Source organism: Lonchura striata, chromosome 5 (assembly GCF_050655825.1).
Source record: "Lonchura striata isolate lonStrDom1 chromosome 5, ASM5065582v1, whole genome shotgun sequence".
In the NCBI taxonomy this organism is placed as follows: Eukaryota; Metazoa; Chordata; class Aves; order Passeriformes; family Estrildidae; genus Lonchura; species Lonchura striata.
In genome coordinates, this window is record NC_140707.1 from 40,515,703 (window position 1) to 40,540,816 (window position 25,114).

Below are 25,114 nucleotides of genomic sequence, written 5' to 3' on the forward strand. Positions count from 1 at the left end.
AGCCTTCATCTCATTGAGCATCATACCTGTAATTCTTTAGAGGTCAGCTCCTGATAATGTAACTTGTCAACACAAACCAAGTTCTTTGAGCTACCCCTGTATCCCGGAGACTGGGCTTGGAACATAAATACCAAAAGGGCTTAAATGCAAAGCAACATTTACTGAAGGTATTTCAGGTTAGAAGATGAGATTGCAGAGTATGACAAATGGTTACTTTTCTCTTAATTCAGGTTAAATGAAAGGCACTTTGAGTGGCTCCCTATACTTGTGATGAGGCTTGTGTAGAGGATCTGCAATTCCTAGAAGCTCCCCTGAGGGGAGAGGACAACCATTTTTGAGTATTTTTGGTCATTCTGGCAGACTCAGTAATCCAAGAGGTGTAGCGTACAGAAGTAGGGCTGTAGTAGGTCTGCACTTCCTCCATCACTATTAAAAACCAAAAATATGTATGTGTACAAAGCCTCTGTCATTTGCAGCACATGGGCAGAGAAAATATTCAATGGGCTAGTTGTATCTCATGAACAGCCTTTTTAGTGCCCAGCTTTCTTCACCAGGGCTGTTGGTGTGATCTGTTATGTCCAGCCATAGACTTTCTTGTGCTGAGGGTTGACAGGATCTAGGATTGTTTGTAATTACTGCCCAATTAAATGAGCACCTCCTTGTCAGCTTATATCACAGACTTGTGCAGAGAAAGAAGCTGCAACCAAGCCTGCCAATTGAGTCTGTGTTGAATGTGGGGAGGGTGTTAAGCAGCCACCCACGAGACCCCAGCATTACTTCCAAGTGCTTTAAGATGTGAAAGGAGGATTCAGAGCAGTAGCATTAGGAAAAGGAGAATCCCATGAGACCCTGAGAGATAATGCTAGTAAATGAGTTATTGCTGAATGAGGGGAAACTGGAACAGGATTGTGGAGCTTTATGTTTCGTGGCCTCCCCAGCCAAATCGTTCCAGTTAGTAAATTGATGGTGGCCTAGTCTCTCTGTTTGAGTAGCAAGAGAGAAATAGTTGTGGTGGCCGTGGGCTAGCATCCTCCTTAATTGATACAGTATGTTCAGCTTCCAGGCTACCAAGGTGGAAGGGATCCCATTATGGGGCAGCTCGACTGCTTTATTAGTAATCCTGTTGCTTAAAAAAAGCTGTGTGTGCAGTTTTCTGCCTGCTATAATAAACTATTAAATGTTATTAGATTATTGCATCAGTCCTTGTTTCAGATAATTTAAATAAAATTATTTTCAGCATGGACTTGGGTGTAAAAATTGTTGCAAGAAGGTAGCTGCTTTGTCCCAGCAGCCCTGTGAGGAATGTATGATGCTGCAGTAAGCAGGAGCCACGCAGGGTTTGCGTTCAGGCCGGGCAGGGAATGCAGCCCAGCTGTGCAGTCAAAAGCCTGGGTGCACTGCTAACTACATGAGTAGCAGGAGAGCAGCACTTGCAGCTGGGTAAATTGATTTTGTTTTTCAGCCATGTATGAAGTATTGTTTGAACATCCTGCTTTCTTTTCTGGTGACTAGAAAGAGAGTCCTGCTGTCATTTCCCCTACAACACTAGAAGAAAGCCTGGGCTAGCACCCATAGCTTACAGCCCACTCAAGATCTCCCTTGGCGCAGAGCACATGTGTAGACAGCATCAGACTGTGCTACTAGACTGAGATTCGTGTGCTAGCAGCTCCATCCCCCTCTTAACAGGAGCCAAACCTTTGTGGACAAATCTCAACAGCAGAGCTGTGTTGAAGTATTTGATTAAAATTCATCCCCAGCATAAACACCAGGAATGAGGGTGCCTTGGTGGCTGTGAACACTGCTGCTCTTTGAGCACAGTGGTGGTAGTCTGGAGAGGCAGTGCTCCAGTGAATTCTTCTGCTTAAGCCAGACCTTTCTCCTGTCAGAAGGGAGGCAGCGAGCACTGCTCTGGCTCAGTTACAGCTTCTCCAGGGCTGTCACACAAATATGGCAATCTCTTGGCTGTGTCAGAAAGTTTACATTTACCCATGGAAAGCAAGGCTGTGTGGAAGAGTGATTTAGCAAGGGGAGAAATAAAGAGCATCTGGAAAGGTCAGATAAAGCTGGAATGTCACTGTCACAGCCACAAAGAGATGAAGCTGACCATTTATTTATTTTTTTAGTATCTGTCATTTATGTGGCTGTGTTAGCTGCAACATTTACACTGCTAAAATTGCTCAGCAACTGATGTGCCTTATTACTGCCTTCTTTCAGCAAAGAGCTCTCTAGATTTGCTCCAAGTAGTATTGGCGCTGCTGCTTTTGAGGCAGAAACAGTCTTTAAACTCTAAAATGTTCACTTCTCTAGGTTGCAGGATTTCTGCCTGAGCCACTTTGGTACCAGAGAGGTACTCAGATTGGAAATTAGTGTGGAGGGGAAAGGTTATTGGCTTTCAGGGGCAAAAGCAAATGTTGGGGAGGTGCAAAGAATACCAGAGAGTGCATGTGTGTATCCACAAGTAATATGGGTAGGTTAGCGGTTGGCAGGGCTGAGAGGCCGCCTGGAAAGATGTAGCTGAAGATGATAATCTCATTAAAGTTTTGGTTGCAGGACTAGCTATTGCCTGGCTGTTGTTTTAACTAGCTCATGACTGAGAAAGGGTTAATACAGTGAAGAAGCAAGGACTTTTCATGTTGTGTTAAGAAAAAGGGTCTGCATGACTGTTAAAGTAGGTATGCAGGTAGCCTTGCAGAGGATACCCCAACAGTAAATATGCTGAGGTAGCAGAACAGTTAATCATATTTTCTTGATTTTAATAACATTTGTTATTCTTTTTATTATCTGGCAGGTTATATTGTGGTAGAGTACCAAGGTGCTATTGTTTGTGCAGGACCTAGCAGCCAAATAGCAAGAGCTGATCTTGATATCAGGGGTCTTGCTGATTAGGCTGGGATGTAAAAGGGAAAAAAAAAAACCCAACCAACCAACCAAAAAAAATACAAATTGTAACTAGATAGGAGCAGGGAATACAGAGAGCAGTGGTAAGAAATGCATCTATATACATGCAAACACTTGTGCTTCTTCATCAGACATCTATATTGAAGAGTGAGCAAGAGGCAGACCTACAGGGGTATCCTGGCAGTCTGTTGTGTCCAAAAATAAAATTGAAGGTACAATATATGTGGAAAGATCAAAGAGCCAAGAAACACAGCTCTGTTTGCACCTCTTGTGCAGTTGCCACAGAAAATTTATAGTGTGAGGTTTCTGTGCTATTATTTAACACTAAGTAGTTTTCCAGCTCTGAAACTTCCATAAGCCTTAAGGTTAACAGACTGTTTTCATGTCTTTGGGACAGGGAGTTAGAAGTAAGCAGGAGAATGATCTGCAGACTTCTGTGTCTGCAAACAGCAAAGAACATCTGCTGTTCCTGCCTGGCAGTGTATTTTTGCCCTCTGAACTGGGTGCAAATCACCTCACCACAACAAATGCAGGTGTGGTAGTTTTTTGTTGGTGGTGGTTTGTTTTTTTTTTTCCCCTTACCTGCCTGCTCCCAGGGCCAGACCTGCACCAGAAAGGTGGCTGGCTGCTTTTGACAGCCCTTTCCACTTTTGAAACTTGTTTGCTGGTGCCAGGCAGCACAGCAGGGCTTAGCTGCCGTGGAGTCAGTGGTAGCTGTGACTCAAGGCATGGGAGGAGCTGCTGTGTTGCCCAGAAGGTGGCTAGGGTGAGTGGGAGGTTTCAGTAGGTTTCCTAGAATAACAAAAAAGATCCTGTGCAGATGCATGAAGCCAAGTCAGTCAAAATGGCTCTAAACAAGTCTGCCAGGATTGCAAGACTCAGTGGACAGTGAAAATTTCAGCTCTCCCGTCTCTTGCTTCCCTCTGCTTTTTTGATGCATTTCTCCATGCTTCTCCTATCTCAGATCTCTTTCCAGTTTACTGCTTTGAAGTATGAAGTTATTTTACCCCTCTGCAGTATGTACAGTAAATGCAACATAAAGCTATTTTCTGATGATTGTTTTGATAGATATTGTTTTGGGTTGATCTGTGGTGAATACAATTTGTGAGTCCCACTGCAGTTATTAAACACATTCATAATCCTACTTTCTTGTAAAATAGCCTAATGCATCGGCACTGGGATACTGATTGTTGCTGTTCACACAACGCCGTTGTGCTGCTTATAGTGTTATGCTTGTTGGAAGTCCTGTGGGACCTGAAGATGCCTTGAGAAAATGTCTGCTCATCTGGGAATTGTCTCTTGGAAACTGTGTTTTGTGGAATTGTGTCACTTCAGCCTCTCTGAGGCCATAATATGATGGAGATGGTTCCAGTTGATAAGTTGGTGCTGGCTTTGGGACTTTGTTTCCTACCAAGCCCTAGGTGACTCTAGCAGCAATAAAAATACTCTCACTGATCTAGTATCTTGCCAGGCTTTTTAATAAAGCAAAGTTTAGAAAATTATAGTTTGCATTTAACTTCATCTGTGTTTCTTGGAAGTGTAGAACTGGTGACTCTCTTCCACCTCAAACTCTGCAGAGGGATGCCCTGTAGAGCTCTATAGGAGTTATCGGTGATTTAAAGCAGAGATGTCTGATCTGCTTTGGGCTGATGGAGAACAAAACTAAAATTACTTCAGAGAAATCAGACAAGAAATAAAAGTGCAGTCTTGTGGCCTGTGACTTATCTCAGCGTTCCTCCTCAAATTGACATGAATTTTGTGATGTCACCCAGGGCCAGACACTAACTCAAGGTATTTTTCTTTGTCTGCTTTCCAGATATGAAAAGGCAGTTCATGGGCATCCACAACCTTTCTGACAAAACTTGCTCTCATACTTTGACATGTGGTGATGATGATGTGCCATTTGAAGGCATCTCTTCTCTCATTTGCCCTTTCTGGAAGACTGAAGTAGCCTGGCTGCAAAAGGGAGCCAAATACATTAACCTCTCTTCTTTTAATACAGCTCAAGCAGTAGAATGAAGAAAATAGCACCAAAAGGATGTACTTAAGGATACAGGGCCCTTTTCCAAATAAAACCACTCCTATTAAAAAAAAAAAAAACAACCACCACCTCTTTTCTCAGGGGATTAACAATAAAGAGCAATAAAAGGTGCTTAATTACTTACTCTTCTTTTCTTTCAAGCTTCCAAATCTGGAAGGAAACCAGGCCATTTTGAAAAAAAGACATCCCAGACTTTCACAATATGTGATCTGTCCAAAGGGCCATTGCCATAAAAGTATTTACAGCTGTGCTGTTATCCTGCTCCATTCATAGTCCCTGTGGAGAACAAGGCCAGAGCACAGCAGTGGAAGGCTTGGCAGCTGTTGAGTTCTGCCACACTATATGTGGTCTGGTGAGGTTAAATGAGAGCAGGTTAGTAGTGAAAGCCCAGCTCTGAGACAATGAAGAACAATCACGCTGCCATTTGGGGTAATCTTTCTTTTGAAATACCATGCATGGTATAAGTAGTAAAGCATTTTTAAATTTTTAGTGTGCTCTGATTCAGTATTAAATGAGTCCTTCTGTGGTTCCCCAGCAGCTTAAAATGGATGGCTGCTGTGGTTCACTCCACCCTTCTGCTTGGCCCTTGTGTGCCCAATTTTCTTTTGTAAAGGCTTGTTAAAATTCTGCTGAACTGCCTCCGTGCAGTACTGAGCAGAAGACCAGTCTTAAGAAAGTAAACAATTTTTCTTTGCTGGGTCAGTGAGTTGAATTGGCTCTAGGACCACATATGGGAGAGGGAGGGAAGACTTTCCTTGTGGTAGTACTGAGCTTTTGGATGCATTCATTTTTGAGTAACCTCAGCCTTTTATTTAGAGGGTGATAGAGGGGTTATCAGGTTTCACAAAGGAAAGAGTTTACTTGGTCTGCTATTCAAACACTGAGAAACACATTCATTAGCACTTGAACAAACTTGTCCTCCTGGTTGCTACCATTTACTCTTCAAACAGTAGTGTCACTAAGTAAGGGATGCCTGTATCCTTTCTAGGACCTGCACTTCTGCTGAGATGGGTGATATTATCCTTATACAGAAAGTATTTACTCCTCCATGTGATGGGGGAGGAAAGCTGGGATGATCACAGGAAAGGGAGGTCTGCTTAGCACTGTTAGTCAGTGAGAATGGAGGCAACAGGACAGATATTACTGGCATGTGATTTATGTGGCTGGGAAGCTCAGCATGCACTCCTTCAATGTCTAAGGGTTGCTGGGGATGGAGTAGACCAGAGGCAGTTGAATGTTTTTTTTTTTTTCTCAAGCACCTCTCTAGAGACAAGATCATCTGGAATGTCGTTCTCTGTTCTCCTTTGTATTAATATGTGTTATCTAATACCACTGGAAGTCTTTAGCAATTGGAGCACTTAGCATGCTTATAAATCGTTTTCAAGGTATTCTAAGCCAAACAGAAAATGAGAAGCCTCTCCAGAACATCAGATGTGCTGGAGATGTAAAATGACTGTCTCAGATTCCCTCTGCTACAGAAACATCCTGCAACTTCTTTGGTGTTGAGAGGTGCAAATGCTTGTGCTCCACGGGAAATCGGATGGAGGGATGATAACTTAATGAGCATTTGTCATTATACTTAACAGCACTGATTTGGTTGGGAACTGTTGTTTGGTTTGTGGGAAGATTACTGACTGCTTTTTTTTTTTTTCTTCCTTTTTCTGTGTTTTAGACATTTACAGCATGGTGTAATTCTCACCTCCGCAAGGCTGGGACACAGATTGAGAACATAGAGGAAGATTTCAGGGATGGTCTTAAACTCATGTTACTTCTGGAAGTCATTTCAGGTGAGAGAGGTTGTGTGGTGCTGCCCATGCAGGATACTGATTGCAAGGGCTGTAATACTGCAGTTTTTGCTGGAATGGAAGAACAGCTGCTTTCTGATTCAGAACAAATTTCTCCCTAACAAATATGTCTCCAGCACTGGCCATTTTGGTATGTACTCCAAAGCTCATGGTCTGTGCAGGCTGCCTATTACATTCCTGCTCTGGCTTCTTGGCTTTTCTCTGTCTGTCAGGAATGTGCAGCCTCCTGTGAAGATCGCAGGCAGTGGCTCTTACTCCTTGGCAGGGCTGATGAAGCAGCTCTGGGAAGTGTGGGAATGCTGCACTGGGAAATCATACCAGAGCCACATGGCAGTGGGAGTATGATAGAAGTTACTGGAAGAAAGGAGTCAAACCAGTAAATCTTCTGTGTCATTCAATTACAGCCATGACTCAAGTTTTTCCATTCTAGTTTCAATCTGAGCTCAATGCTCAAAGCTTCATGGGGGAAAAAATCCCAAAGAAAAGCAAAATCCCTCTGAAATAAAAGCAGTGGCATGAACAAGTTAGATCAGATTTGGTATTACTCTGTGTCACAAATGGCCCATTACTAGACAGTTATCTCCCAGGGATTATTTCATATAAGCAGTAATCCCTTTTGATGTGCTCATGAAATAATACCTTAGTAAAGTGTTGTAGGAGGGATTGAAGAAGGGCAGGACTGTATTTATCAAACTGGGGTTGTTCACCCCAGCTCACAGACTTTGTTTTGTTGGCTTTTAAACCGGTTGCAGCAATTCAGTGACTTGAATTCCTGACTTTGGTATATTTTCGTATTATATGACCATGATAGTAGCACCCAGACTGCCTTTCCTATGTCCCTTTTCTTTCCTCACCTTCCCTTTTTCCATTTTATGCAAAGATGGTGTCAGTTTATCATCTGTTTTTCAAGAAGTTATGAATATAGAGTGAAATCTGAGGGAGTTTGCCCCTGCTGGTGGTTTGGAGGGATTTGAGTTTGAAACACCGTAAGACCTTTGCAGCATGCACGTTGTTTCTGGGGTCCCTGTAAGAAGTGAGGTAGCAGAGTCCTGTTAGTGTATTTTCTGTATTTGTGTTCCCTTGGAGAGACAGGTCTGTAGCCTGGATGCTGGGCCTTGATTAGAAGCTTAGCTTCTAATAGCTGGATTGGAAGAGAGGGGAGAGATGGATGTGTAGGAGTGGGCAGATGAGACTTGGTGCTAAAGCAGGGGACCTTGGATCTCATGCTGTTTAATTTCCTTGCAACATCTCTCACTCTTCCTCTTCTGTTGTCCCTTTGATAGCCCACTGGCAAGGCCTGTCAGATCCACCTCTGTTTGAGAAGAAGCCAGCAGCTTTCAATTGCAGTGGCATGGGCATGACACGTCCCTGTCCCGGTGCAGAGCGCCTCTGTGCCTGCATGACCAGTGGGGACAGCTGGGGACTGCATCCCACCAGAGGCCATGGGCCTTCACATGCTTAAGACTGAGCATCCTTTCCCTAGAGGCAGCAGAAGCTAGAATGCAGCTCTCCTAAGTGCAGTGGCAAAAAAAGAGAAACAGCACATTTTTTCCTCATTTTTCTTCCATCATGGCAGTTGCCTTATCCACTGTGAGCTACACTGCTCATACAGAGCTTCCTTCAGCTGCCAGCTTCTTTAGCAACCCCTTAGGTCCATAGCTGGGGAAGTAGCAGCCCATTAGGGGAGCAGTGTATGAGGGTCAGGAGTCTCCTGATGTTTGGCAAGGGCTCACCTGCATGTTTTTGCCAGGGTTCCCACTCATCATCTGCCAAAATGGTGAGTCTCTGGATAGCTGTTAGCCCTCCAGTTCCAGCTTTTGGCTTCTCAGCTCTTGGCTCACACTTTCCTCTTTGTGTATTTTGGGGGACTGCAGAGCTGCTGATGGGAATTTGGCATGGGCAGGAGTACTCTGTCATGCTGATCTCCTCTAACCCAGAGTATGAGCCCCTAAGAGCTTTCAGCCATGGGAGTATTGGGCCAGCTTGGCTGAGAGCCATGTGGAGCTGAGTGCCTCCTCCACCTGAGTGACCTGTGGGAGTGAGGGAGCACTATCTCCCTCTGCCCCTGCTGCAGGGTGGCTGCTGCCAGTCTGCCATGGCAGGAGGGATGGAGCCTGCCTCAGGGAAACTGCCAGAGACCCTGCAGTGGAAGAAGGACTGCCTGTTTCAGGGACGGAGACCCTCCCATGTGTTCCTGGGAACACATTGGTGCCAGGCATCTGGGGCAAGTAGAAAGCAGTTTTCCCATCCAGTGCAGTTTCCCAAGGTATGGGAAGCAATGATGGTCTGCAAGAGGAGGGTGCTTCAGTTTTACTCGGTGTGCTACCTTCTGGTGGTGAGCTGTGCTGCTGACAGGTCCCCTTTCAGCCCACAAGAGCCCCTTGTTCCCAGTCACTGTACAGCAGGGGAAGTTCCATGGACTGTCCTGGGACTTCCTCATTGCAGGTCCTCTCTGATTTGCCTCTGTGGTTGGAAGTAACAACTGCAGCCCCCCCTTAGAAACTGCCCCAAAAGATACACTTTCATTTTTCACCATATATGTTTCCTACCCCTGGAAAAGCCATTTTAAAAATAATACTACAAGACTGAAAAAGGCTGAACTTACATTTAATACTTTTAAAATAAATTTGTAAGGTCCTTTTCCCCCCTTCAAACAGAGTCACTAATTGAAATTTTTCCCAAACAAATTTGTGGGAACAACTTCTATGCCAACACATCCTTGCATTGTTTGGCTTTTACAGCACAGTCTTGGGCTAGTACTTGAGAATCAGAGAATGGGGGTGAGTAGTAGACCATTTTCATTTTGTCAGCTAGGAGAAGTACTGAGGGAATAAAGCCAGTAACATCAATATCTCAAATTAGAACATATTTCTAGCAGGCTTCCTTTTAACAGTCCACATCATTAATAATGTATAGCATGGAACCTGATGATGCTTTTTTCTGGAAATCTAAGTCTCTAATGAAGTCCAAATCTGAAGGAAATAGTCATTGGGTTTTGAAAGCTAAAGTTCACTGAGAAAGGATTTGAGTCTGAGAGAGGTTTGCAGTCACCATCAATGACCTGAGGATCTCACGGCTGTCAGGGGGAACGGTCCTGCCCTCCCCAGCCCCAGGGAGAATAGTTCAGATGCTCTCCACTGCTCTGGCATTGCATATGTGGCCACGAGGTGAATTGGATCAGTTTGCTATTCCAGCTGAAACCTAATAGTTTGTCTTTATTTTTCTTTCTGCAAGGCTAGTTTACAGTCACATTGAACTGAAGGAAGTGGCTGGGTTTTAGCTGGCTCAACCCATTTGTTGACATTTGACTGTGTAAGACTGCTTAAGTCTATTGTAAAATTACACATTAAAATGTCATTGTGGAACTGTTGCAAATAGCTGTCACCAAAAATGCTCCAAACTTTTCTTTAGAATTATCTTTCTTTAGCATTATCCAAGTGGAAAAATAAAGCAGTGTACTGTGACATGTACTTGAGGTTCCATTAAAGCAAAAAAGTTGGGTTTTCCTTTTAATCCTAGGAAGTAGGCAGTACCATAAAGTACACCTTTTTACTTAAATTGTCAGACATCATTGTTTTCTTTTGAAAATTAATCTGGTTTTATCCTTTAGTCTGAGAGATAATGACACCGGTTTATAGTAACCACTGAAACACTTTTAAAGGATTGTAATTTCCAGGCATTTTTCCTTTAGAGGGCATAGTTGTGAAGATATTATTCTCGTCTCTGTTTTAGCTTTTCCTCACACGTGTGTTAGGAAACAAGCCGAGTAATTTTTTTTTCTCACGCTTAGACCTCAAATAAAGGGTTTGAGTCAGCTTACATTGGCTTAAAAATTCAGTTCAAGATGTAGCTGAAGACTTTTGGAACAGAATATGTCAAGTGACTTGCCTAGACTTGCCCATTTGATCTCCTTTTAATTATACTTTTTAAAGTACAAAATCAGCTTGGGTTTTCTTTAGATTGTTTTTGTATTCTGGAGCTTGTGATCTGGATGTGGATGTTCTCTTCACTTCTAATGTTGTCATATACAGGTGGTTCCCAAAATCCCATCTAATTATATTTCTGTTTGAGGTTTCTTTGAAAAATCCACCTGTCCAAGCTTTAATTTGCTTACTCTGAGTGTTTGGGTTATTGTTAGTAAAAGTAGACTGTAGTTACAAGCAGCCTATCAAGAAGGACATGATTGCATTTAATGTACCTCTTTAAAATAGATAAGGTTGGAAAGTGCTTTTCCAAATCTACCAGCTTTTTTGCAGTCAGGAGCTGGGTGTTATCCTAAGACTGATTTCTATCAGAGTTTAACTTGTTATTTCCTCAGGGCTAGGCTGCTTCCTTCTTTGTTCGTCAGTATAAACATTTAAAATGCTTTTGTGTAAAATACCTAGTATATAGTTAGAAGTACATCAGACTTAGTGGAAAGGAGTTGAAGTGACAGTCCTTACAGTTATAAAGCCACTCTGCCAAAGAAGTAATTTTATTTCTTGCTACAGGCAGTTTTGGCCATTCAGTGGAGAGACTAGAGAGGTAGGAGGTGTGAATTTTGGCTGGGGGAAAGAAAAAGCGAGGTAGAAGATCACCATCATACTTGACTGTAGGTAGTTCCAAGGAGAGATTTGCTGTGTAAGTTGGGTGTTGCAAATGCTGGAGGAGAGCTTCTCACCTGTCTTTGTTGGGGATGGGGGAGTTTGTGCTCTTTCCAGGCCTCCTTACCTATGGCTAGGGGAGGTGGGTTCCATTGTCAAGCTCAGTGGAGATATAACAGATTTTTTCACTTCTTAGGCAAACCTACTCTGAAAAGGACAGGTTCTCTGTTACTAACTTATCTGTGATGCATCAAAAATATACTTTTCTGTCTGATTCTTTCTGGGTGTGCTTAAATGGTGATTGTGGCTGTCCTGAAAGGATGTAGGGAGGTCTGCTCTCTGCCAGGCTGAACACAGGGAGCTACACCACAGGAAACATGCACCAGGGAAGAGCAGGTGCAGAATTGTTTTCTAATACAATTTTTTTTACCTCTTTTCTTATTAGGTGAACGTCTGGCTAAGCCTGAAAGAGGCAAAATGCGAGTGCACAAAATATCCAATGTGAACAAGGCCTTGGATTTCATTGCCAGCAAAGGAGTCAAGCTAGTATCCATTGGAGCAGAAGGTAAAGGAACCATCTGATTTTTCTGAGCCCAAGCTGTGCTTAGCCCTTGCCTTTCTTTCATAGCAGCATGTCATTTCCCTTTGCACCTCCCTAGCCCTACTGTGTTCTTGTAGAATAAACAATTGAGTTAAAAATGGGATATAGTAGGCTTTTACTCTGGTTCTAAATCCTGTCTTCACACCAAGCTGCCAAACCTGATTTCCATTTGGGATTATTGTCAGGTCATCCTGCTTTTCTCCTGGTTCTCATGAGTTACGGAAAGCTTTGAGCAATGGCAGAAACAAATTAATTGATGTATTTCTTAAATGAAGAAAACTCTGAATTGAAGCATAGCAACTATTTGTATTTAGCTTGTTTCAGAGCTGCTGGAGAGAGTCTATTGCTGGAGGACATTGCATGGGTCAAAGCCAAGTGCAGTCCCCAACACAGAGCAAGGACCCCAGAGGTTCCAATTTTCATGGCTTCCAGGTTCCTGGTTGTGTGCCCTACATAGCTGGATGCTCTGGCTGGAAGCCTTTCATCACTGTGTAGAGACCAGTGTGGGCAGCATCTGGGATGCCCTCAAGAACTTGCAGATCATGCAGAAAGTAGGCAGTTGTGAAGGATTTTTGTCTTTTTAGCAGAGGTGGTGGGTATTTTACAGATAAGTCACCCAAGTCCGAGAAGGGTTTACAGGTTTTCATTATACTTTTCTGTTCTGTATCTGTTTGTAAGTCCTTCCTGTGGTTTCAGGTTGTCATTGTTGCTGTGGAGACTCTCTACTTCTGAGATATTTCTAGATTTGTCTTTACAGTGACCATGGAAGATGAGGGAGGTTTGTTATCTCCTCCTTGCAGATGGAAATACTTGGTTTCTCTAGGGAAACTCATGACACAGCCAGGAAATGAGACCACGTTACAGTTCTGGATGTGTATTCCTTCTTTGGGAGAGTCCTGGGGCTACAGGCTGAGCTCTGCCTGTTCTCAGCTCATGAGGTCATTGCAGTCCTGGCATACTGTCCCCATTTCTGAATTTTCAAGCCTTTTCTTGGGTATTTCCAAGACCTGTACCATCCTGTGGTTCATTTATTCCATGTCGTATCAGGCAGATTACCTCAGCCACTGCAGGTACTTAACGTTGGCCTTACCAAAACATCTACCTCAATGTACTGCTTAAACTTCATGGAGACTGTGGAATAACTTAGAGCTAATGTCAGGGACATTGCAGATGCCTCTTCACTGTGTTTGGTATTGAAGAGCAAAATGCAAAAGGTCAGTGGCCGAACTGTACTGATATTTTGCATGTAAAACTTTCCTTCAAATTTCTCAGCTTTTTCAGCAGTTGCAACCTGAGGCTATTGCTGGCTGTGAATATTGTTTATGGAGCACAGATACATATCTAAGGTCATTTTGTGCCCTTACAAAAAGACTGATGCATCCAGTGTCTGATACAATAGTCCATATCTGTATAGAACCCTTTTCAGACTAGAAAACTGGAAGCTGGATCTGGACCCGGAGATGGTCTACCTTAAAATAGCTCCTCTTTTCCAGAGTATATGTAAACCCTATCTTTCTTTCTTCCTAAATTCCTTTTTTTTTTTTTTTTCCCCTTCTGATTGTGTTCTCCCTGGCACTAATTCTTTTCTTCTGAGGGATTTCTTTTTTTAAACTCTTTTCTGAGTCAGCTGTGATTGCATCTCACAGCACTTAGAAATAATTTGCAAGTCAAATGATCTGTGACCAAAGATCACCAGGGCTCACTTATTCAGAATGGACTCAGACCAGTTCCCCTGTTCAGAAATAGGCTGGGAAGTGCCATTTTGTGGCAGAAGTGTGATCAGTATCAATCTGAATAGTCATCTTGAACTCCCCTGCCCAATGTTTCCTGGCTTTCCTTTCTCCTGGTGCCTATGGAGCTACATGGACAATACATATGGCTTTCTTTAAACTACCAAAGGTGGCAAGGCACTGCAGTTTAGTCTAAGGTTAGCTTTGATTTTTATACAGGGTGCTCGGGCCTGTACTGTGATGGCAGCTCAGGCCATGTGGGTGTGGTCGCAGCATGGACTTGCCGCCCCAGTGCCTGTCCCTGCACACAGACTGAGCCCAGGCCACTCTGCGTGTCACCAAAGAACATAACCTGCTGCAGGGACTTCTGCCCAGCCTGTCAGGTGCTTGGTGGGCAGTAAACTGCACATCAGCTATAAAAATGGAATTTACTTTGGACAGCACAGAAGTTTATTCTGTTCATGAAAGGGATCATGAACCTTTCTGGAACATGAATTTTAGGGACTTGCTTTGAGACTTTTAAAAGACATCATGCAGCAGCAAGGTAGAAGATCAAAACCAATGAGTCAGTCATCATTCTGCACCAAGAAAATGAGCTGTAGATGCCTTGGTCAGGTTGGACTGATGTAGAAGGTTTTCTAGGGAGCTTTTCTCCCAGAGAACAAAACCACCATGCAGCAGCACTGTGGTGGTATTGGCTGAGGGAGTACACTCCTTACCTCAGGGGCTTGTTCCATTTCTGGGTGTCTGCTGGGCAGCAGGGTCCTGTGTGAAGGATCTGCAGTCCAGCTGTAGTTCTCTGTAGACATTGACCATCAATGTCCTGGGTTTTGGGGGAATTTGGTTTTGCATTGTTTTAATCTAAACGTTTTGTTAGCCAGAGTCCATAAAATCAAAGTATGTTGTGGCATACAGCAGATCTGTGTAAGTCTGGATCAAGGAAGACTAGCCAAATGGTTTTCATCTGCTTTTAAATCTCACTGTCATCTGACACCTCAGAAGACTTCTTTTGCTGTAATAGATTCCATATTCATGTCATGTTCCTGGGACTTAACAGGCTGAATAGGTCAAGTATTTCACCCTAGGACTGGTTTATTTTTACCTTAAATCTGCATAGAAAATTGCTGTTTTCTTAAACAGATCTTGCTTACTTGAACATACACATAACTTTGGATGAATTGACTCCTATTCTCACCTGCACAAGTAAAAGGAGAAATAAAGCTTAGGGATTTCAATGATTGCAAAAGTCCCATCTGAGTAAAACACCTACTGAAGCACCAGGCAGTGCAGGTATACATTTATTTCACTATAAAAAAAAAAGGCGGGGGGTGGGGGGGAAATAGGGTCTCCCCTATGTCAGTGAGTGAAGCATAGCATTTTATTTGTCCTTATGTCCACTCTTAGGGACTTGAGAGTTACACCCTCACTAACAATGCCAGCTATCTGTCCTAAATCTGACAGGACCATCAGGAGCAACATGCTTTCTGAAGACTGGGGCTTGGATAGTTGTCCTGCTGTATTTGGCTTTTGCAGAGCAAAATACAAAACAAAATGCAGAGCAGCCTTTATGTTGTCACCGTGATTGTTCTATGTCTCCAATTCCCAGATCATAATGCTATCCTGCCAGTTGTTCATGCCCTGCAACAACTTCTCTCCATGGGGTAACCAAAGGCTCTGCTCTCATGGGCAGCTCAGAAGTATCTAGGAGGGGATAACAGTTTCAGTGTTGTTGATTCTGCTAACTATCCATGGCAGGAAAGGGAGCTTAATATTTTTTGCATTTTTCAGAATTAGTTCATGCTTTTGAAAGGGGTGGTGGCATTTCAAAAAGCACATCTCTGTGGCCAACCAATACTGTAGTTCTTGCCTACTTGTTACTTGGTACAATGATAGGAGCTGGGTGGAAGCATATTCACTGGTGCAAAAATTTCCTTCTAGTGGATGCAGATGCTTCACCAGCTTCAGCCAGCAATTGATGAACCCTCAAGTTGAATGTAAATCGCATTGGTAACATGTGCTTGTTTCTGCTGTTCCTTCAACAGCTGCTGGTAGTGAAGTGCACACAATGCTTGCAAAGGCCCTGCCTAGAAAGAGCACTTGGAAAGCAGAGTCAGGCTTTTAGAAAATACTGTCTGATTACAAGCATTTTAATATGTGAACTGCTCTCACATTACTGAGTCTTCCTTACATCAGCAGGGAACAAGCATACTATCTTTAATAAAGCATTAGATTGTTCTAGCTTTGTAGTGTTGCATTCAACCTTTTAACAATTCCTGTGGAGTTTCTTTTTCTTTGTCACCAGGAAGCAGAAAGCTTCATGCAAACCTATTTTGCAACCATATTTTTAGCTTTTGTTTCTTGGCCTATTCTACTATGCTAGAAAGAGGCTGGCAGCGGGTGAAGGGTTGTGAATTCTGAAGGAAAAGGAGGTTGGCACCAGGGAATGCTGAGATGGAAAACCGAGTGAGTGAGGGCCACAGAGCCTAGAGTCTTCTGATCAGTCTGGTTGACTTTGTAACCAGGTTTCCAGGAGAAGATTTTTAGGACTAGAAATGAAAAATGCTTGCCTGTTTCTAACAAATAGTAACCATTCTGTCAACTTTATTTCAAAGAACAGCAAAAGAAAAAAAAAAAAAAAAGGCAGAGGGTTGTGTGGCTTGTTAAATGTGTATCCTGGGATGGATCACTCCGTAAGCTCACTGATGTCAGTATCTGCTTGGTACATGGTGGTACTGTGTGAAGTAAAATGACATGTAGAAATGAAGTGGTAGAAATGTTCTGGATTTCCTCCACAGCAGCTTTGTTTTGGTGCAGTGCTAAAGAACAATCAGATATGGGAACAGGGAGCACATCTTCCTTTTTAAATGGGTTGTGCTGTAAAGAGGACTAGGAAAGAAGGGATACTTCCACCTTAATTCCACCAGCTGACTTTATAAAACTGGAATTTTAGAATGCGACCAGAACATAGTGCTGAGTTCTTATGCGATGTTAGTGACTTAACAGTATCAGTTTTATTTAAGTATCTGGACCTTCATTTCCAATTTAAATCCATGGAGCAGTAATATTAATTATCTGTTTCAGCTCACTGATTGATTAATTACTGTTCTTGAAGCATTTTCAGCATTAAAGTATTGTCATCAGATTTTAATCAAGCCCATCAACGAGCTAAATTTAGTTTCAGGTCTTAAATATATCCTAGAAGAGTCCTGCCAACATTGGGGGGTTTTACAAGCACTGGGTTTTTTGCTTTTTGAAGATCCCCATGAATATCTATCACATGAACAAAACAAACAAGCTGAAAATACAGATGCTTTCTTGTATATTTTAGCTGCAGTATCTCAGGTACTTGTAAAAATAGTGAGGATTTTCCTTTAAGTTGATTGCAGTACTTTCTTGGAGGGATGAAGAATACAAAAAGTACAGAACTGAATACACTTGTCATCACGTGACGTTTTCTTGTGTCAGCCTAGCAGACAACTCCCGACCTCAAAATGTCTGTAAAAAAAATTAATTTGTGTGAAAACTGTTAACAGACAAACACATCTTTTTCATGCCAGCAAAAGTAACTGTAGTTTTTGTACTGAACTGAAAAGTTATTGGCTGTTTAATTCTGGGCAAACTGATGACCCAGTAAGAGATCTTAGTGTACTCTCAAGTTTAGAAAGGAGCAGAGTTTTACTGTAGTAGAACAAGGTAGCATGTCTTGTTTTCTGTCTTTTGCATCTGTAATTCACTAATTCAGATATATGCCAAAGGACAGTAGAGCTTATAATTCTGATTTACACTGGAAGTTGTGTGACATGTATCTCTAAGTCACAAGTTTTCAGGGATTTGAGCATGATTTCTGAAAATCTATTTTTGGGTGTGTACTGCTAGTCTGTTGGTTTTGAATACAACAAGATTCACATTTTGAAATTTTTTCATAAAAAGAAAAGCTTTAAAGGAAAGATTCAAATATTGTTACTTTTCTGGAGCTATCCAGACAGGTGTCAATTCCTATACTACAAATCGTACTTGCAGCAGAACACTGTGTTCCTGCAGGACAGCTTTATGAAAGAAGTGGCATGGAGGTGTCTACAGTAGTACAAAAATGGTTTCTGACAATCTTCTTGGGAGTTGAATTATTCTACCTCCAAACAGTAGGTTAATTCTAACCATTTTCCTACTGAAAATACTCTTGTAACTTGTTATTTGTTTGTGAAAGATCCTGCCATAAAGGGCCCTGTCAGAAAATGAGTAGGAGAAAGCAGCTCAGCTGGTTTCACTATGCAAAAATGTGAAGGCTGTAAATTCTGTAACTGTATATATATGTATCTTTGAAATTTTTGTAGATGTTGAGGATCACTACTTGAGACCCATCTGTTCACTCTTTGGCTCTAGTCCATACCTGGTGGAAGCTTCTTTCTGGGCCAGCACTGCCCCAAGTGCCTGTTCTCAGGACTTTGATCCTCCATCCTAAACAGATCATACCTCACACACGCAAGCAGTTGCCTTGTAAAACCTCCAAGCTGTTGACCCTTGCTGATTTATGTTGTGGAATCTAATGAGCAGTAAAGCACAGTCTGCTCACAGTCATGGTTTATGTTATGTTCTGCACAGACTGGTCAGCATGAGTCCTTGCTTCCTCTTCCAGCAGGCTGCATGGATTTTGAGAAATGCTCTGTTGTATCTTTTGGCAATTACATGACTGAAAGAAGTCCTATACAGGCAATCTGCTGTATTTAGGCTTGTTTGAAATTAAAATGTTTATGGTGTATGATTTTCTTGGTGGTATCTTGTTCACAGGACAAAACCAGCTGTTAGAGCACATATGCTCTGGGAATTGCCACTGGCTTTTCTGGAATATTTATGCTGGGGCAGTTCTATAGGTGACTTGGAGTAGATATGGGATAAGAGAAGGAAGGCTTTTCCTTGTCTCAGTTTGGCTTCTCTGACTTGAAGTAATAGTAATTATACCTGAGGAGGGTGCTTTTAGGCCCCTGTGGGGGGAATAACACTGATCTTAGTGCCTATTCCCAATCTTTGGGATCATCTGTGTCTGTTTTGCCCTTAGTATTGTATTACAAAAGATCCAGTCTGATTACTGGGTACTGTACCTATCAGCAGAACATCTGGGAAGGCAGGGAAAAACAGTTTTTAGCAGGAATTCAATTTTTCCCATCTGCAAATGGAAATGTTCCCCAATGCTCCTGTTTTACAAGGATTTGCAGTTGCAACTTTTTATTTATTTCTTCTCTTTCTACCTTTTTTTTTTTTCCTCCTTAGAAATTGTGGATGGCAATGTTAAAATGACCCTTGGAATGATCTGGACCATCATCCTTCGTTTTGCCATTCAGGATATTTCAGTTGAAGGTAAATTTCAGTTCTTTCCTGCCACTGTTCAGTAATGGACAACTGTAACTAAAAGGGTTTGCCACTTAAATGGCCCAAAAGGTGCTCTTAAGTGAGTCACTGAATGATCCTCAAGAGCTACGCTTCCCAAGTTGCTCTGATATCTCATAAACATTTATGGCCAATCTCAAGCACACTGAGATGAGTTTTTCAGATGCTTCTCTTTTCAAGAGTAGCTCAAAAGGATGACTAAGCCTGAAAATAAACTTTAGTGTTGAACTTTGATTCAGGGACTAGCACTGAAAATGAACCTATCACTTAAGAGTCCTACCAGACTCTCTTAATTCCAAAAAGCTATGTCCTTATAACTGAACCTCATTAAGAAGATAATAGTAACAAAGCTATCCTAGTAGACTTTTCCAAACAAGAAATTCTCTGACAAGTGAAGTTAAATAAAGCACAATTTAATACAGTGTCTACCAAAGAGGAATTGGTGATGATTTTCTAGCATATGCTCCAGAGACTCCTGTTTTCTAAGAAAATGAGTTAATTGGTGTGTTTTCTTTCTTTCTCTAGAAACATCTGCTAAAGAAGGACTTTTGTTATGGTGTCAGCGGAAGACAGCGCCCTACAAAAATGTAAACATCCAGAACTTCCATATCAGGTGAGTTACAGGCAAGAATTTAGCTTTACAATCTGTTATTTTCCTGTATCTCTCAGTATGTTCAACAGTATTCCTAAATGACCTCCCAAGGCAATGCACATGCACATTACACAAGTAACAGTGTGGTCCAGAGAGATGCCTAAGAAGCCGAAGGCTGAGGCTCTAAGAGTATCCAAATACCTATATCCCAATTCCTCATTCAGGTTACAGTTGCTGCTTTCATAAAGTTCTTTGGGGCAGTAAGTCCTCCAAGAGCAGCATTTGTGGTGTGGGCTAAGCAAGAGAGCTTTTGGCTCTGTGAAAACTTGGAGCGCTTTAAGAGCCATGAAGAAGGGACTGCTCCTAACTTTTGTAGTATGGCAAAGCTGAGAAGGAATAAAAGGTTCTCTTGCTCTGCTTTTCATATTTCCAAGCTGGCAGATATTCAGGTGAAGATTCTGCATAATGGTTTTTTCTCCAACATGTCTTGGAGCCTTGAATGAACCGTAAAATGTAAAGCACTTCGAAGCTTAACTGCCATCAGGGGAGCTAGCTGGGGACATCTGCCTTTTCCCTGAGGAATGTACTTGTTCCTCCTTTATGGCTTGCATCTACACCTTTTTTCACTCTCAAGCTCATTTGCTGCGCAGGACATGCATAGAGGGCTCAGCACAGAGAACTGCCAAAAACGAGGTCCCAAACTCAATGGGCAAGTCTTAATCACAGTGGATTTTTGTAGGGATTGAAAGGAATCTTTATTGCAGTCTCGGGCACATACAAGATATCCCTCATTCCCAGCATTTACAGAAACACTGTTGGTTGGAAACTAAACCAGAATTAGTTCTTTGAGTCTCACTGCCTTGGTGCATTCCCTCATGCTCACCACTGTGTGTCTCCGTGGCTGAGCAATGGTCATTGTTTTCTCTTGTGTTTCTCTTGTAGTTGGAAGGATGGCCTTGGTTTCTGTGCTTTAATTCATAGACACCGTCCAGAGCTCATTGACTACGGGAAGCTACGAAAGGTACAAATCCATTTGTCTATCAAACCAGATGCTTGGCACCTTAGAAGTAAAGAGGAAGAATTAGCTTGATAAACATAATTGGAGAACTTCAGCACAAGCTGGCAGTTGCAGGACTGTGGGGGGAAGGAAGGAGGGATGAATCAGTACATTCAGGCTTCTTAGTGAAGCGTGAACTTAATGAGCTTCCTGCTTGACTTTCCCTGCTTTCAGACTGCCTTGTATGAGACACACGTGCCCCAGTCTCAGCTGATGAGCAAAAGCTGGAAAACTCAGTAACACCAAATGTGAGAATAGTTCTGTGCTAATATCACAGATCAGTGAGTCAAATCAGGCTTAACATTTCTGTGGAGAGTTGGATAGAAACCAGTTATCTGGTGTTCAAAATGCTCATTGAGGGGTTTGTATGCCCTCACTGGACACTTGTCACATGCTTCCAGCTTAGCACTGAGTCATCTGCAGTGCTTCTGGGCTTCTCCTAGCATGTAGGTATCAAGTGCCAAAAAACCATTTGTCAGAAAACTCAATTTTACTTAAATACTTGTTCTGCTAGCATGCTACCAAGCTGCTCCAAATTTTACTGCCTGTGTGGTTTGGAGACAAGATTGCTGAATGGATGATGACAATAACCACTTAGTGGTTTATGCTGCTCCCAATATCTTGACCCAGCAGTGCAATAGAAGATCAAACTGGGTTCTTATCCTACCAGCATTCCTGCAGTGTGCTGAGATCCAGTTTCACTGTATCTGTGCCCATGTCACCAAGAGCATAATTAATGTGTCACTGCTGGGGCTAACACAAAAAGCTTGTCCATCAGGTCTCCTGGACTCTGTCTTTTAAGTGCATGTGTGCTTGATGTTAACTAGGGAAATAAACATAGACGCCCATCACCAGCAGACCTGGGCTCTTGGATCATCATGCAAATGGACAAAATGTAAATGATGTAATCAAATTAGCTGCATCCTAGAGGCAATGAATTGTACAATGCCTGATCTGCTTTTCAATAACCTTTTAGATCCTCACTGTCTTACAGAGCAGTCAGCTTTTCTGATCAGTTTTAGTGTCTGTCAGCACATGGTGAATAAACAGTGGGGGGAGTCTGTACCTGTTTACGTAAACAGCAGCAAGAAGAAGAGGAGTAATTAGAGTAACATTTTCCATGCCTAGTCTTGGGAAAATAACACAGCTAAGCAATGTGTGCCTGACAAACCCAGGCAGGTAAATGCTACAGCATGCACTCTGCTATCAACAAAGCCCTAAGCCAAACCTAAGCAAAAATAGAGTGAAGGAAAGTGAGTTATTTGTTGATATTGACCGCAGGCTTTTTAGAGTGAAAAATAGAGTGATTGTTCTAGCCAAATTCAATGTACATGAAAGGGGATTTTTCCTATTTGGAGTAAGGTTAAATGGAACCAGCGTCTTTTGATCTCTGCTTTCTTTTGATCCCATCCTTCACCTGGTTCCCTCTGTCCTTCTTAAGTCTTGTCACACTCTCTGTATCATTTTTATTGTTGTTCTGCCTCAGTTACTCTAAAGAGATGAGATTAAATGTATGTTAAAGAACTCTACAGTAGCTGAAATCTTGAGCAAATAGCTGGGAGGAACTTAAAAGCCTAGTCCTTAGCTATGGCAGTTGATGTGTGATGAAGGGAAGTTAACCTTTTTTATGCTAGATATTCTAAACCATTTGTGGAATATGTAGACACAGAGGAGTCTGCTGAGAGGCAGCCATTGCAGTGGCTAGTAGATTAGAGATCCACCTCAAGTTCTCTTCCAGCTCCAGGGAGCAATTAGTGGCATTTCAGTTGTGTGTGCCTTTGGCAGAGTTGTGTGTGTTTCTGTGTATATACATACACAGAAATTTATGAGATAAAGAGGTGAAATCAGTCCATGCTGCCCAGAGTTCTGCACTGTACTTTTTGGATGGGCAGCATTCTTCTGTAACTTGTGTTTTGTGATCTGTCACAGAGGCTGTGCCTAGGCTACAGACCTGCACTGGCAGTGTATACTTGCAAAAGGTAGCCAGCCAGTGTACTAGCTGCTGCATGTTTTCCTAAAATTTAGCAACTTCTTTTATCCAGCACTGTTTTGTATTGAGTTTGTTCCTAGCTATTTTTCCTAGTCTAGCTGTATTAGGAGCAAGCACAATTCTTTTCTACATATGGGCACTGCCTAGGTAAAGTTATTTGTATAGCCCAGGCCTCAAAACAATAGGTACAAGTCCAGCTCGGTGTTGGTGATTCCCTGACCCCCCAGCTAATTGGTTAGATAGTTTCTATTTAGTGCAGATCTGTCTGCTATTAGTTAGCTCACTGTAGATAAGGTCTTGGGATTCAGCTTGTGGTCTGCAAGTGAGAGTTATGCAGAAGATGGGGTTTCCCTTCCTCCTTTTACCCTTGACTGTAGCTCAACTGTGAGCTACATCTAAGATACTTCTGTCAAGTACTGTGATTGACTGCTGGCTCTGACACCCCCTCACATACCACAATATGTATAGAGCTGTGGTTTGTGTACTGCTGTGTTATACGCAGATACTTTTGAAAACATGAGTTTTGGATTTCTTTCCTAGTGTCTTCAATGCTGGCAGATTAGCAAGTGCTTGCACTCTCTCAATTTTCCTTCCCCTCAGTCTCATTTCCTGATTGCTTGTTAATTGATGATTTTTTTTATGTTACATTGTAATAATTGCCTTGGCAACCTTGTGTGCTGCAAGGACTTGGAAATAGCTGGAGAAAGAGAGGAGTCCCTGCATGAATTAGAGTTGTGGTGAAAGATGAAGAGTTGTGATAGTCTTTAGTCAGCAAAAGCAGAGAATGAGCCAGGTTGGCATCTGTCAAGGGCAGGTTTGCTGTCTGCCAGCACTAAAACAAAAAATACCTCCTCTATGTTAAAGGTACAGATTCCCTTGTGGCTAGCTCAGCTACAGTCTGGCAAGTTACTGTTCCTTTTCATGCCTCTGCCATTGCTATCTTCATGTAAATGGAATTGCAACCAAACACCTCTGCAGCCTCATCTGGGTCAGTGCTCTTCTGGGTGTGTGTTTCAGCTGTGGAAGGAATCAGGGGACAAATTACTTGTCTTTTGTTTGATTTCCTGTGTTTGGGTCCCTAAAGTGTGCCTGCAGCCATGGTGCTTCAGTGCAAGGCTTGGAGCTGCCTGGCCAGTCTTCATTACATTGCCCCTTTTCATGGGTATCAGCTGAAACAGGTGATTTGAAATAATGATTAGCTGGTGTACAATGGGATGGAACTGAAAGTGGTGGAATTGGGAGGAATTTCATAGACCTTGAGACCCTCTTGTAGTCTTGAAAATGCCCTGGGGGGAACCCTAACTCATGCACAAAGAAGCATCATTGTTGGGATGAGCTGTTCCACTGTTCTTGAGGGGTGAAGTTTTTCCTGCAGGGAACAGAGCCTTGCTTGACTGTAGCTCTCTGCTCATCTCCAAGCTAGTCTTGGACTTCAGTAGCTTGCTTTCAGTAGTGCTATCTTTAGTTTCATTCCCTAAAAGATACTGTGATCACACATCTTTCTTGCATTTGAAGTAGAAATCTACTGGCTTTATCTAGGTGAGTCTCCAGTTCCCCACATGTTAAAAATTCCAGCCCTTCCTTTGGGACTGCCCAAGCCCAGTAAGTTTTCCCATCAGGAAACCTCTCCTATCTTTCAGCCAAAAATTCCTATTTAACCTTTGGCAACAGTGCTCCTGGTGTTGTTACTTGCAAACTGATGGGAAAGCTATCTGCAGTGAGAGATTTGCTCCTCCTTTTCCTCCAGAAGAGGCTGGCTGATCTTCATGCAGCTTGTTCAGATGGCTCTGTGCTAAGGAGGGGTTTGTGTTAATACTAAACAGGGTGTTAATAACCATGATGGTCACAGTCAGCATGGGGTCAAATTTGCTACACAGTGGTGACATTTCTACAGAAATAGAATATGGCACATGGACTAGAGGAAGACTGGCAAGGGAGCTGCTGCTTGGCATTTCTAGATGCTCCTGCACTTGAGTGAAAGAAAATCTGGGGGTTTTTTTCTCCCTAAATGAAGCTAGGGCTATGTCTACACTCAGTGAATAAAGTAGGTTATATACCACCTAGTCTCACCTCCTCAGATAAGGCTTTTGGTTATGCTGTGTGTTCACAGAGGTTTCTCCACACCAGGCACAGAAGACAAGTAGGTTGAAACTGAAGTGATTCCTTAATTCCATGGCATAGGATGGTTCCTTGTAGCTGGAGAACAGTGAAAATCCATGGCCTTCTCCACTGCTCTGGGTGTATTATATAGGAATATAGGGATTTGACTCTACATCACACTGTACATGACAGCTGCTGGCTTCATCACAGCATGCCTGTGCAACATTGCCTTGCTTAATATTGACTTGTTCCAGTGGATTTAATACAGATCACTGTCAGTTTAGTGCCTTTGTGTGTGATTTACTTTGATAGGTGAAACATTGCTGTCTGAGAGA

At 42.5% G+C, this 25,114-nt stretch overlaps 1 protein-coding gene across 6 annotated transcripts in view; it reads left to right on the top strand.

Annotated features, from left to right (window-relative positions):
- Positions 1-25,114, top strand: part of ACTN1 (actinin alpha 1) — an 85,684-nt gene that overhangs the window by 33,218 nt on the left and 27,352 nt on the right. For all 6 annotated transcript variants that reach the window (XM_021537052.3, XM_021537055.3, XM_085582067.1 and 3 more), the window contains exons 2-6: positions 6,612-6,726; positions 11,773-11,892; positions 18,924-19,010; positions 19,566-19,653; positions 20,575-20,653. In XM_021537052.3, coding sequence (XP_021392727.2) covers positions 6,612-6,726; positions 11,773-11,892; positions 18,924-19,010; positions 19,566-19,653; positions 20,575-20,653 — 489 coding nt within the window. The remainder of the gene's footprint in view (positions 1-6,611; positions 6,727-11,772; positions 11,893-18,923; positions 19,011-19,565; positions 19,654-20,574; positions 20,654-25,114) is intronic.